This window comes from Dama dama, chromosome 18 (genome assembly GCF_033118175.1).
Source record: "Dama dama isolate Ldn47 chromosome 18, ASM3311817v1, whole genome shotgun sequence".
In the NCBI taxonomy this organism is placed as follows: domain Eukaryota; kingdom Metazoa; phylum Chordata; class Mammalia; order Artiodactyla; family Cervidae; genus Dama; species Dama dama.
The window spans coordinates 62817176-62831269 of record NC_083698.1 but is presented as its reverse complement, the minus strand read 5'-3'; the positions used below and the strand labels follow the sequence as shown (position 1 = coordinate 62831269).

Sequence of the window (14094 nt, the reverse complement as noted above, 5' to 3'; positions counted from 1 at the left end):
AATTCTATTTTTCTAAGTTTTAGTAAGGAAATATGTACAGACTAGAAATTCATCTATTTTACAACAGGTTTACAGTGATTTTTAGTAAATTTTCAGATTTATGCAAACATCACTATAATCCAGGGGTACAATATCCATCATAAGTGCATTTGCCGACTATCTGTGTCTCACCCTGGCCCTGGGAAACTGTTGGTCTGCTTTCTGTCTCCATGAATTTGCCTTTTCTGGACATTTCCTATAAATGGATTCATACAATATGCAGCCTTTCGCATTTGGCTTCTTATAGAGTGAATTATACTTTAAAATCTGTTACGTAGCTAGGTAAAGGGCCCAATGGAGAAGTCCTTTTAGAGAACTCTTCACCAAAGGAATATTTTCCTTTTTTCATAGGGGAAGATAACAAACCTAGACAGCATATTAAAAAGCAGACATCACTTTGCTGAAAAAGGTTTGTATAGTCAAAGCTATGGTTTTTTCAGTAGTCATGTACAGATTCAACTGGATGTGAGAGTTGGACCATACAGAAGGCTGAGCGCCAAAGAATTGACACTTTTGAACTGTGGTATTGGAGAAGACTCTTGAGAGTCCCTTGGAGAGCAAGGAAATCAAACCAGTAAATCTAAAGGAAATCAACCCTGAATATTCATTGAAAGGACTGATGCTGAAGCTTCAATCCTTTGGCCACCTGATGTGAAGATCTGACTCAGTGGAAAAGATCCTGATGCTGGGGAAGATTGAAGGCAGGAGGAGAAGGAGACGACAGAGGATGAGATGATTGGATGCCATCACTGACACAATGGACATGAATGTGAGCAAACTATGGGAGAGAATGGAGGACAGAGGAGCCTGGTGTGCTGCAGTCCATGGGGTCACAGAGTCGGACACGACTTAGCAACTGAACAACAAAAATAATGAAGTGAGGTAAGCAGGAGCAGTGAGAGTGAGAAGCTAGCAATGGCCAGTGAGTTAAGTGTTGGGACCTCAGAAGCAACAGCTTGGCCCTAACACTCTGTCTCTGGGTCTAGTTTCTCCCAAATACACACCTGACAGTCTGGAACATGATCCTTTGTCTCTGTTTTCAAGGTCAAACTGGACTCTTTGAGGCTCAGAGTTTGGAAGCTCCGTGCTGGTATGTTGCCAACAGCTGTCTTAAAGTGGAGCGACCACAGGCATGGAAAGAAGATTCCCTGGTCCTCAGAGCAGACTGTGGCCCCAATTATGTGCTCTCTCAGCATCTCGGACTGCTGTGCTCCTTATCACTATCTGCAACTATACATTTGTGTTACTACCAGTTTCCTGCATTAACCTCTGAGCTTCCTAAAGGCAGGAACCATATCTGGGTCTGTTCCCCATTGTACCCCTGGCATCCAGCACACCCAGCCTTAGCGCATGGTGAACACATCATAAATACCTACTGAACTAATCATTTAACTAAAGGGCAAGTTGGGGGGGGGGCGTGGGTATGATGCTTTGGAAATAAGGACTGCCAGTCAGGAGTGATAGAAGAATTCTTCCCCTAGAATCAAATTTGGAAAGATTTTTAAGAAGGAAAAAAATACAACCTTGAATTTGTACAAGCACTAAAATGTCTAGATGTGTTAGAATAGGAAGCCAGCAAGGGGTTCAAAGAGAAGTCATCCCAATACCTCCATAGGCCCTTACATAAACCAGACCAGCTACATGCAGGCAGTTCAATCACAGTCTCCTGGGCTGCACAAGGGTGACAGGGATCCAGCTCTCTGTTTCTAAAAGGAACACAACAGCAGAGCCTGCTGCCTGGGGTGGAAGGCAGGGCTGGCCAAAATGGACCCCACCTTTATCCCCTGCTGGGCCTGCACAGAGAGCATTTCGAAGCCCTGGGGGCCTTGCCTCCTGGGTGGCTCCCTCGTACCTGGGTCAGTGTTGACAACAGCTTTGCTCTGAATGAGCGGGGAAGGGGAGAAGCCGACCTCTGACAGCCAAGGCCTGAGATCCACATACGCATCTGCGAGCTGCTGGAGCACGTAGAGGAAGAACTCCGACACCTCCTCGCCCTTGCTCTGTACCAGGTCCAGAATTCTGCGGACCTAGTGGGGTGCAAGCAGGAGGGTGAGGGCCAGTGCTAGGGTTGTCCACCCCCAGAGGGGCCCACATGCAGGGCTCTGAGCTCTTCAGCCTCGAGCTTGACTGTCCACCCAGCCACTGTGAGATGCTATAGCCTGAAGGCCCAGGATCTGTGAAATGGACCTCCTGAGCAAGAAACCAACTGCACGGCTCTAGGAAAACAGAGGCTTCCACGAGCCTAAAAATAAAAAGGTCAGACTCACAACTGGGGTCAGGCCCACCCCTGGAATTTCTTTTTCCCACCTCTTCTTTTCCCTCTTAAACTATTACTGCTCTCGGGGAATGAGAGCTAAGGGCAGAAAATCATCCATTAGGCATAATGAGGTGGGTGGTGGGCCACAGAGCAAACCGACAGCAGACTCCTGTGTACCTTAAGAAAGTTTTCTGTCGTATTAAAAATTCAAGGGAAGAAAATCACAACAGTGTTCTTTTGTGCTTTTCTCAGAAACCTTTCTGGTCTTTTCTGAGCCCAGCAGGTGCTGCCGATGGTTTATTCACTAAGCCGTGTTTAACTCTTGCGACCCCATGGACTACAGCCCACCAGGCTCCTCTGTCCTCTGTCCATGGGATTTCCCAGGCAAGAATACTGGAGAGGGTTGCCATTTCCTTCTCCAGGGGATCTTCTTGACCCAGGGATGAAACCAGGATCGCCTGCATTGCAGGAAGATTCTTTACCAACTGAGCCACCAGGGGCTTCATTCACCCAGAATTCATTACAAATGAATTCTGTCACTCCTCTCCCCATGAAGGAGGTTTTGGTCCCTCCATTCTATTTTTCTGAACGTGACACAAAGTTAAAGTGAAACCAAGGGCTGTGAAGACTCCCCACAGTGAAGTGTAAGAAATTCTTTACTGTGGATCTGGGTTACAATGCAGCTATTCTTCAATCAGAACTGAGGGCCATTCTCAGAGCCATACCCAGCAGTGAGCAGCTCTCCAGGGTTTAACAGGCATGGAAGGGGGTAGCATGGCTAGCGTTTCATGCTCACTTTCTTTCCAAAGAATTCACTAATTTAAAGTGAATTGGTGTCTGAGAACCAGTACACACAGCAAGGAGAATGGAGGGGATCAGAGGAGTTTGCTGTGACATGATCACAGAAACGACATATGTAATTTCTGTTCTGTAAATAACCACCCAACGTACTGAACTCAAAGCTCTTCACCCACGTCAATGGGAAGAAGCCCCGTCTGGCCACCAGAGCTGGCATCCCTGTCACCAGCACCTTGTCGGGCTGAGTGGGGCAGGCACACACGATCTCTGCATCCTCGGTGGAGAAGTAGTCATTCTGCAGCAAGTTGTCCAGCAGACACTGAGTGTTTCGGATGTGAGTGACCAGATGCTCCCGGTTGACTTTCAACAACTTGATGAAGGAGTGAGACTCTGATGAGACTATTTCCATCTCACTGCAGCCCTGCTTTTCCATGGTTCAAGAAGCAAGTGGCTGCTTTCCCCAAATTCATCTTTGGCTGCATGTGTCTCTCTGGCAGAAGGGCAATCAGGATCCAGGGCCAGCCTCTCAGTGCAGCCCCTGAAGAGACAAATGAAATCACCAACAAAGCCAAAGCCATGGGAAAGATTTCCCCACCACACCATTCCTCACCTTTCTTTGGTCCTGGAATTTCTCTATTTAGAGCAGGAAGAGAGTATTAAAAAACAGAGACCTTACTTTGTCAACAAAGGTCCGTCTAGTCAAAGCTATGGTTTTTCCAGTAGTCATGTATGGATGTGAGAGTTGGACCATAAAGAAGGTTGAGCACTGAAGAATTGATGCTTTTGAACTGTGGTATTGGAGAAGACTCTTGAGTCCTTTGGACTGCAAGGAGATCAAGCCAGTCAATCCTAAAGGAAATCAGTCCTGAATATTCACTGGAAAGACTGATGCTGAAGCTCCAATACTTTGGCCCACCTGATGCAAAGAGCCGATTCATTGTGAAAGACCCTAATGCTGGGAATTATTGAGGGCCAGAGGAGAAGGGGATGACAGAGATGAGATGGTTGGATGGCATCATTGACTCAATGGATATGAGTTTGAGCAAACTCTGGGAGATAGTGAAAGACAGGGAAGCCCTGTGTGCTGTAGGCCATGGTGTCGCAAAGAGATGGACATGACTGAACAACTGAACAACAAAAGCAGGACGGAGTCATGCTTAAGATATTGATCTGAGATGTATTACAGTAAAAAAAAATCATAATTTAGTTGTGCCCGCTTGTGGGTTACATCACTGGGGTAGATGCCCAGAGATAGACAATGCTTTTGTTTAGCAAAACTTCTTAATTATTATTACTTTTTAAAAAGTATGCCTCCATGGAACTCTATTCAATGTTATATGCCAACCTGGACAGGAGCAGGGTTTGGGGGAGAACGGATACATATGTATATGTATGGCTGAATCCCTTCACTGTTCCACTGAAACTACCACAACATTGTTAATCAGCTATACCCCAATACAAAATAAAAAGTTTAAAGTTTAGGGGGGAAAATGTATGTCTCAACCCTAGATTGGAATAAGGATGCAAATGTATGTTTTCCAAATTAGCTGACAGGGATTAGAAGTTTCTACATGCCCTGTGAGGGGACAGGGCCCAGAATTTGGAGCCGAGGAGTTGTGGGAATTGATGGGAGAGAGCAAAATGCCCTGAGGAGAGAGCGAGCTGGGATGAGGCATTCATGGTAGTCATGAATCTCCTGTGATAGTCAGAGCCCAGGAACCTGGGAACAGCAGCCTGTCCGTCCTCACTGCCCGATCTGGGCTGTGCTGTGGTCCTCTCCACAGCCCCGCCCCAGCTCTCCTTACAACTCCAGCCAAACCGGTTACATATAAGCACCTGAGGGAATGAAGGAGTGGCAATGGCCATGCTGGAGTGAAGTGGGACAGAAGGAGGGCGAGGAGGAGAGGTAATGTGGAATTCCAAGCAGTGGATGACCAGAAGACACCATCTCCCTGGAAATCCTCAAAAACCTCATATAGGTGCTGAACTTCCTGTCTTGGTAGGGCCCAAGCTCTTTTATTTGGGTATTAAGAAAATACTTTGGGTTTATCTGTGCAACCCCAGAATTGTACTGATTGCTTTTCCACCCCCAGAATAAGATCTCACAGCCACTTAATTTTCCAATCATCCTGTGGATATAAAATGGATCACACTCTTGAAAGTGGAAAGGCCTTGAACTAGTCTTTCATCTAAACCCCACATATCCCAGAGAGATAGCTTTAAATATTTTTTGTTGATCTTAAAAAAAAAAAAAATTCATAGGAGTTCCAAACATGTTTGTTTCATAAGCCCACCTATGTTAACATTCAGGTCCCATGGTTCTCACAATTTTTCCCCACAACTAGTCTCCTGCTCTTTGACACATTTTTTCTCCCTGCATTTTTGCATTTTATCATCTTTTACCTTTAAGTTGTGAAATGCAAGCCTTCCAGAGATTCTCAACGGGATCCCACACAATACCCTTCCCTTTTATAACCTGACTGATAATAATTTTTAATACATTCTAACATTCTAAACAAGAAAGGCAAGAGATTCTGATCAAAAGGAATTTGAAGGAATAAAAATGAGTGATTAGCTAGTATTCCACTGAAAGTATGCTGATTGATTAGACTAATTCAGCTTTTTCTACTGTTGTCAATTCCATGACTCACTTAAGAATCCAAAGTTTTAGAAAATTAGTTCCCTTAAGGATACCAGTTGATGATGTTAAATGTATATTTAAACTAGTGGTTAGTAATACCTTTTTAAGTTTCTGGCATGTGTTCTTTGAAGTGAGTGAGAATACTATAAAACAACATTCTATCCTTAAATCTTCAATTTCCAATTTCTTTCTGGAATCTGCAAAGTCAAAAAAAAAAGAGAGAAAGAAAGGTTTCTTGAAAACACTCTTGTGCTGCATGGTGAACAAATGAATAAATGGATAAAACTGGAGAAAGTAATTTTTAATACAGAACTGTAGGATCTCAGAGTACTCTTCGTTACCTTCTTCCTTTGGGACTCTGTTTTCCAAATCTTAGTCATTCAGGCACAACACTCACATTTTTTGGCCATAATTGAGTCTCAAAACCAAAGTTATGTGCTTACCTTTTTCCTTTAAATCGACTTTATTTTACTACTCTAACAGACTAATTTTAAAGGGAATTTTATATTACCATTATAACCAAAACACTCACTTGCAATAAATAAAAAAGTAACACAAAAATAAATTCACTAAAGAATAAAACCGTGCTATTGAATTCCAGCTTATTCCAGCTATTGAATTGCCCATAAAGGCTCTTGGTCTGAGGCCTGTTTTCTCTTAGAAGCATTTGAGAGCTGTTAAAGACAGTAGCACAAGAATGATACTTTCTCTTTGAGCTCATGGTAAATCGGAGAGCTGGAAAGGGAACTAACTGCCTTGTCACTTGGTGAATCGGGGTGTTTTCACACCCTGATGCTGGGAAAGATTGAAGGCAGGAGGAGAAGGGGGCGGCAGAGGATGAGATAGCTGGATGGCATCAACCGACTCAATGGACATGAGTTTGAGTAAACTCCAGGAGCTGGCGATGGACAGGGAGGCCTGGTGTGCTGCAGTCCATGGGGTCACAAAGAGTCGGACACAATTGAGCAACTGAACTGAACTCCATTCTTATCAGGGCTTGGAATGGGTGTTACACAAGGGCCTTCATTCCTCCACTCCCAATCCTCATACATCTTCACTGTGGGTCTCATTTCATTCCTGGCTTCTAACTCTTCCAAGCCTGTGATTCCTATAAAACTACTGACATGCCTTCCCAGCCCTTCCCCAGAGTATCACCCATAGCCATCACTACCTCTTACTGCCTGAGGCAGAAATGTAAGGAAAACCTGATTTATGGCCACCTAAGCAAAGGAACAAATTACACATCAGCCAGCTGGCAAGGAGACTAGTTTGAAATTTAATCAGATTTGCAAAGATCTCTCAACTCAGCAGGAACTTAACAAGGTGTGGATGGTGAAAGAGGAAACAAAGAAAGCTGATCCTGCCCTGTTAAACAGAATCCAAGGGTAGACCAAATCTAAATCATGGAACACTCCAGAGAAATGCAGTTCATGGACATTTGGTTACCAAAAGTACTGATGCCAGAAAAGATTGTGAACTGGCTTTTCAGATTAGAGTTTCTCAGAAAGTCAGTGAGATGGGCGTTAAAGAAGTAAGGTCACTCTAACCCTATAAACTCAGACAAAGTAACTACAGGACCTAGTGGTTTAGAGTGAATTCCTTTCAACAATTAGACTCAATTTTCAAGCTTGAAAAGATCAGAAAATAAGACACAAAAATGGTTTCGATAGTATGGTGAGGCAAGAACTCTCATACCAGGAATGTACATTGATGGAAACCTTCTGGAAACACATTTGAAATACATATCAAGAGCCTGTGATAAGTATCAGTTTAGCAACTTCTCATTCTAGATCTTGGCCTTATGAAAAGGTTCAGAGGTTCTGACAGTTTCGTGGGTTTTTTTTTTTTTTTTTTTTTTAAATAAGGGGCTTCCACTGCCAGTTCTGATAGCATAGCTTGCTGTTCCCACAAAGGTCAACTACAGGTGAGTGGATGAGTAGACTGGGGTGCTACATATAGTATGTATGTAGCACATATAAATGTAGCAAATATGAATGAAATACTAATATGACATGAATAAGTCAAAGATGTTATGCTGAGAGAAACAAAACTCAAAAGAGTATGGAGTGTATGATTCCATTCATATGATTCTAGAAATCTGAACTAGAAATCAGACCAGTGGTTTCCTGGGTAGGGGGAATAGGAGTAAGGGAGAAATTGAATGCAAAGAGGAATAAGAGAAATTCCTGGGGTGATAGAAGTGTCCTTTACCTTGCAGTGCCACAAATACATGTATATCTCACCGACAGGTGTCAATCATTTTGCCTTTTCATACTGTTCATGGGGTTCTCAAGGCAAGAATAATGAAGTGATTTGCTATTCCGTTCTCCAGTGGACCATGTTTTGTTGGGCCCTGACTAGCAGGGACATGCCCTTCAGCTGCTCCACGTAGCTGGAGGGCATGCCTGGTGCCCTGGTTGTCCCACTGCTGGTCCTCGTTGAGGGTGAAAACCATCATTGGCCATGGGGTGTCAGTCAATGTGCCACCTGGGGGCTGAGACAAAGGCCCTGCTAGAGAAGTAAAATGGATGAGAATGGGCGAATTTAACTCAGATGACCACTATATCTACTACTGTGGGCAAGAATCCCTTAGAAGGAATGGAATAGCCCTCATAGTCAACAGAAGAGTCTAAAATGCAGTACTTGGATGCAATCTCAAAAATGACAGAATGATCTCAGTTCATTTCCAAGGCAAACCATTCGGTATCACAGTAATTCAAGTCTATGCCCCAACCACTGATGCCAAGAAGCTAAAGTTGAATGGTTCTATGAAGACCTACAAGACCTTTTAGAATTAACACCAAAGATGATGTCCTTTCATCATAGGAGACTGGAATGCAAAGGCAGGAAGTCAAGAGATACCTGGAGTAATAGGCAAGTTTGGCCTTGGAGTACAAAATGAACAGGGCAAAGGCTAACAGAGTTATGCCAAGAGAACGCACTGGTCACAGCAAACACCCTCTTCTGACAACACAAGAGATGACTCTACACATGGACAACACCAGATGGTCAATACTGAAATCAGATTGATTACATTCTTTGTAGCTGAAGATGAAGAAGCTCTATACAGTCAGCACAAACAAGTCCAGGAGCTGACTGTGGCTCAGATCATCAGGTCCTTATTGCAAAATTCAGGCTCAAATTGAAGAAATTTGGGCAAACCACCAGACCATTCAGGTATGACCTAAATCAAATCCCTTATGATTATAAAGTAGAGGTGGTGAACAGATTCAAGGGACTAGATCTGGTAGACAGAGTGCCTAGAAAACTATGGATGGAGGTTTGTAACACTGTACAGGAGGTGGTGACCAAAACCATACCGAAGAAAAAGAAATGCAAGAAGGCAAAAGTGGTTGTCTGAGGAGCCCGTACAAATAGCTGCGAAAAGAAGAGAAGCAAAAGGCAAAGGAGAAAAGGAAAGATATACCCAAATGAATGCAGAGTTCCAGAAAACAGCAAGGAGAGACAGGAAAGCCTTCTTAAGTGAACGATGCAAAGAAATAGATGAAAACAATAGAATGGGAAAGACTAGAAATCTCTTCAAGACAATCAGAGATACCAAGGGAACATTTCATGCAAAGATGGGCTCCATAAAGGACAGAAACAGCAACAACGTAACAGAAGCAGAAGATGTTAAGAAGAAGTGGCAAGAATACACAGTTCAGTTCAGTCTCTCAGTCGTGTCCGACTCTTTGCTACTCCATGGACCGCAGCACACCAGGCCTCCCTGTCCATCACCAACTCCTGGAGTTTACCCAAACTCATGTCCTTTGAGTCGGTGATGCCCTCCAACCATCTCATCCTCTGTCATCCCCTTCTCCTCCTGCCGTCAATCTTTCCCAGCATCAGGGTCTTTTCAAACGAGTTGGTTCTTTCCAACAGGTGGCCAAAGTACTGGAGTTTCAGCTTCAACATCAGTCCTCCCAATGGACACTCAGGACTGATCTCCTTTAGGATGGACTGGTTGGATCTCCTTGCAGTCCAAGAGACTCTCAAGAGTCTTCTTCAACACCACACTTCAAAACCATCAATTCTTCAGTGCTCAGCTTTCTTTACAGTCTGACTCTCACATCTATACATGACTACTGGAAAAACCATAGCCTTGACTAGATGGACCTTTGTTGACAAAGTAATGTCTCTGCTTTTGAAAATGCTGTCTAGGTTGGTCCTAACTTTCCTTCCAAGGAGTAAGCATCTTTTAATTTCATGGCTACAGTCACCATCCGCAGTGATTTTGTAGCCCCCCAAAATAAACTGAATACTATTTCCACTGTTTCCCCATCTATTTGCCATGAAGTGAATACATTCTATTTGCCAGAATATACAGAAGAACTGAAAAAAAAAAAAAGTCTTAATGACCCAGATAACCATGATGGTGTGGTGAATCACCTACAGCCAGACATCCTGAAATGTGAAGTCAAGCGGGCCTTAGGAAGCATTACTACGAACAAAGCTAGTGGAGGTGATGAAATTCTAGCTAAGCTATTTCAAATCCTGAAAGATGATGTTGTCAAAGTGCTGCACTTACTATCTCATCAAATTTGGAAAACTCAGCAGTGGCCACAGAATTGGAAAAGATCAGTTTTCATTCCAATCCCAAAGAAAAGCAATCCCAAAGAATTGTGCAGAAACTGCAGCACAATTGCATTCATTTCACATGCTAGTAAGATTAGGCTCAAAATCCTTCAAGCTAGGTTTCCGCAGTAAATAAACTGAAAACTCCCAGATGTACAACCTGGATTTATAAAGGCAGGGGAACTAGAGATCAAACTGCCAACATCCACTGGATCATAGAAAAATCAAGGTATGCCCCCTAAAAAATCTACTTCTGCTTCATTGACTACATTAACGCCTTTGACTGTGTAGGTCACAACAAACTGTGGAACATTCTTCGATAGATGGGAATACCAGACCACCTTATCTGCCTCCTGAGAAATATGTATGTAGGTCAAGAAGCAACAATTAGAACCGGACATGAAACAAAAGATTGGTTCAAAATTGGGAAAGGCGTACGTCAAGGGTGTATATTGTCACTCTGCTTATTTAACGCATGTGCAGAGTACACCTAGAGAAGGAAATGGCAACCCACTCCAGTATTCTTGCCTGGAGAATCCCATGGACGGAGGAGCCTGGCGGGCCGTGGTCTATGGGGCCACAGAGAGTCGGACACAAGTGAAGTGACTGAGCACGCATGCACGCAGAGTACATCATGCGAAACACTGGGCTGGATGAGGCTCAAGCTGCAATCAAGATTGCCAGAAGAAATATCAATAACCTCAGATATGCAGATGACACTACCCTAATGGCAGAAAGTGAAGAGGAACGCAAGAGCCTCTTGATGAAGGTAAAAGAGAAGAGTGAAAAAGCTGCCTTAAAACTCAACATTCAAAAAACTAAGATCATGGCATCTAGCCCCATCACTTCATGGCAAATAGATTGGGGGAAAAAATGGAAACAGTGACAGATTTCATTTTCTTGGGCTCCAAAATCACTGTGGACGGTCACTGCAGCCATGAAATTAAAAGACGCTTGCTCCTTGGAAGAAAAGCTATGACAAACCTAGACAGAGTATTAAAAAGCCAAGATGTCACTTTGCCAACAAAGGTTCATATAGTCAAAGCTATGGTGTTTCCAGTAGTCATATACGGATGTGAGAGTTGGATCATAAAGAAGGCTGAGCGCTGAAGAACTGAACTTTGAACTGTGCTTTTGAACTGTGGTGTAAGAGAAGACTCCTGAGAGTCTTTTGGACTGCAAGATCAAACCAGTCAATCCTAAAGGAAATCAGTCCTGAATGTTCATTGGAAGGACTGATACTGAAGCTGAAACTCCAATACTTTGGCCACCTGATGCGAAGAACTGACTCAATGGAAAAGACCCTGATACTGGGAAAGATTGAAGGCAGGAGAAGGGGACAACAGAGGATGAGATGGTTGGATGGCAACACCGACTCAATGGACTTGAGTTTGAGTAAACTCTGGGTGCTAGTGAAGGACAGGAGAGCCTGTGGTGCTGCAGTCCCTGGGGTTGCAAAAAGTCAGACATGACTTAGCAACTGAACAACAGCACATATATATGAATGCATGTATCACTATGCATAGATATGTATTTATATGCATATATCACATATGTGTTGGAGTAGAAAATGGCAACCCACTCCAGTGTGTAGGTTGGAAAATTCCATGGACAGAAGAGCCTGGCAGGCTACAGTCCGTGGGATTGCAAAGAGTCAGACATGACTGAACATGCACACACATCACATGTGTATCCATATGCAACATGTGTATATGTATATTATGCATGCACACATATATACACATGCTGCTGCTAAGTCGCTTCAGTTGTGTCTGACTCTGTGAGACCCCATAGACGGCAGCCCACCAGGCTTTGCCGTCCCTGGGATTCTCCAGGCAAGAACACTGGAGTGGGTGGCCATTTCCTTCTCCAATGCATGAAAGTGAAAAGTGAAAGTGAAGTTACTCAGTCGTGTCCGACTCTTAGCAAGTCCATGGACTGCAGCCTACCAGGCTCCTCCATCCATGGGATTTTCCAGGCTAGAGTCCTGGAGTGGGGTGCCATTGCCTTCTCCGATATATACACACATATATACACATACACCATTAATATCATTAGTGTTAGTTGCTCAGTCATGTCCAACTCTTTGTGACCCCATGGGCTGTAGCCTGTCAGGCCCCTGTGTCCATGGATTTCTCCAGGCAAGAATACTGGAGTGGGTTGCCATTCCCTTCTCCAGGGGATAGTCCCAACCCAGGGATTATATATACACACATGATTTGTCAAAAGTCTACCTATACACTTAAAATCTGTGAATACTACTGTATGAAATAATACTTCACTGAAGTTTATTTCTTTAAAGTCAAAATATATTTCCAGATAAATAAAAACTGAAAGATCTTGTGGCCAATGTAGTTGCACTAAAATAAGTACTGAACAGCTTTTTTAGGTAGAAGAAAAGTGATTTTAAACCCAAACAAAATGAGAACAGAAAATTTTAATACGTGGTTAAATATAAATGTGTATTGACTGAACAAAACAATACTTACCTTGTGGAGTTTAAAATATATGTAGAATTAACATTTAAACAAGGGAAACACTGCAAGATGGCAGAGTGGAAAGACCCTGAGCTTACCTCCTCTTACAGGCACACCAAAATCACAGCTATGTGCAGAACCACCATTGTTGAAAACGACTAAAACCTACCAGAAAATTTCTTCTACAACTAGAGATATAAAGATGGAAGCACAGAGAGGCAGGCAGGAGGTGCAGAGTTGCTATACAGTCAACTCCCACATCCCCCAGTGGGCGATCCACAAACAGGAGAATAATTAGGACTGCATGGTTCTCCCAAAGGGGTGAGAGATCCGAGCTCCATGTCAGGCTCTGCAACCTGGGAGTCCTACACAGGAAGATGAGCCCTCAGAACATCTGGCTTTGAAGGCCAGTGGGGCTTATTTCTGAGAGTCCCACAGGACTGGGAGAAATAGAGACCTCACTTTTAAAGGGCACATACAAAATCTCACATGCTCCAGAACCCAGGGCAGAAGCAGTAACCTGATAGGCACCCGGGTCAAACCTACCTGCTATTCCTGGAGAGTCTCCCGGAGTGGCAGAAGGCAATTGTAGCTCGCCCTGGGAACACAGACACTGGCAACAGCCATTCTGGGGGGCTCTTTTACCCCATGAACACTGGTGCTGGCAAGTGTCATTCTGGAATCCTCCCTTGAGCTTATCTGCCCCAGGCCCCAGCCCCACATGGGGCTACAGGCACTGAGCAGTCTGCAGGGACAGTGCCGGGACAGCTCAGGCCAAGCAACTAACTGGGCATGGACACAGCCCCAGCTAGCAGCAGAGAGGCTGCTCTAACACCCCTAGATCCACAGCTGTCTCTGGACACAGCTCTGCCCAGTACAGGGTCCAGAATCCAGCTCCATGCATCAGTACACAGGCAGTAGAACCAAGACCATCAGGGCCCTCCAGCCAGAGACCCTGGGACCCAGCTCTACCCAGAGCAGTCTGGAACCAGCCCCAGAATCCCCAAGGCACCAGCCCGGCCCACCGGTGAGCCTGCTCTAGCCTCTCAACCAGCTTCACCCACCAGTAGGCAGACATGAGTCATAAGAAAACTACAGTCCTGCCATCTCCAGACCTGGCACACTCACTAGCTGTCCAGATCCTGCCCTGGGCCAGCTGGGCCCAGGACCTGCCCACTAGCAGGCAAACACAAGATTCAAGACACCCTAGACCCTGCAGTCAATCATGCCAGGAAGTGGCCCCACCCACCAGTGATCCGACACCTGCTCTGGGACCCTTCAACCCTGAAACCAGACTCCAGGGCGCA

General features: G+C 44.4%; 1 protein-coding gene across 4 annotated transcripts in view; it reads right to left on the bottom strand.

Moving 5' to 3' along the window:
* NOD1 (nucleotide binding oligomerization domain containing 1) overlaps positions 1-14094 on the bottom strand; it is an 85240-nt gene that overhangs the window by 34204 nt on the left and 36942 nt on the right. For 2 of the 4 annotated variants that reach the window (XM_061165434.1, XM_061165433.1), the window contains exons 2-4: positions 5835-5932; positions 3327-3632; positions 1892-2066 (exon numbers count right to left, since the gene is read on the bottom strand). In XM_061165434.1, coding sequence (XP_061021417.1) covers positions 1892-2066; positions 3327-3527 — 376 coding nt within the window. In that variant the 5' untranslated portion in view covers positions 3528-3632; positions 5835-5932. Of the gene's footprint in view, positions 1-1891; positions 2067-3247; positions 3633-5834; positions 5933-14094 lie in introns of those variants that run through there. The other 2 variants (XM_061165435.1, XM_061165437.1) reach the window with 2 other exon arrangements.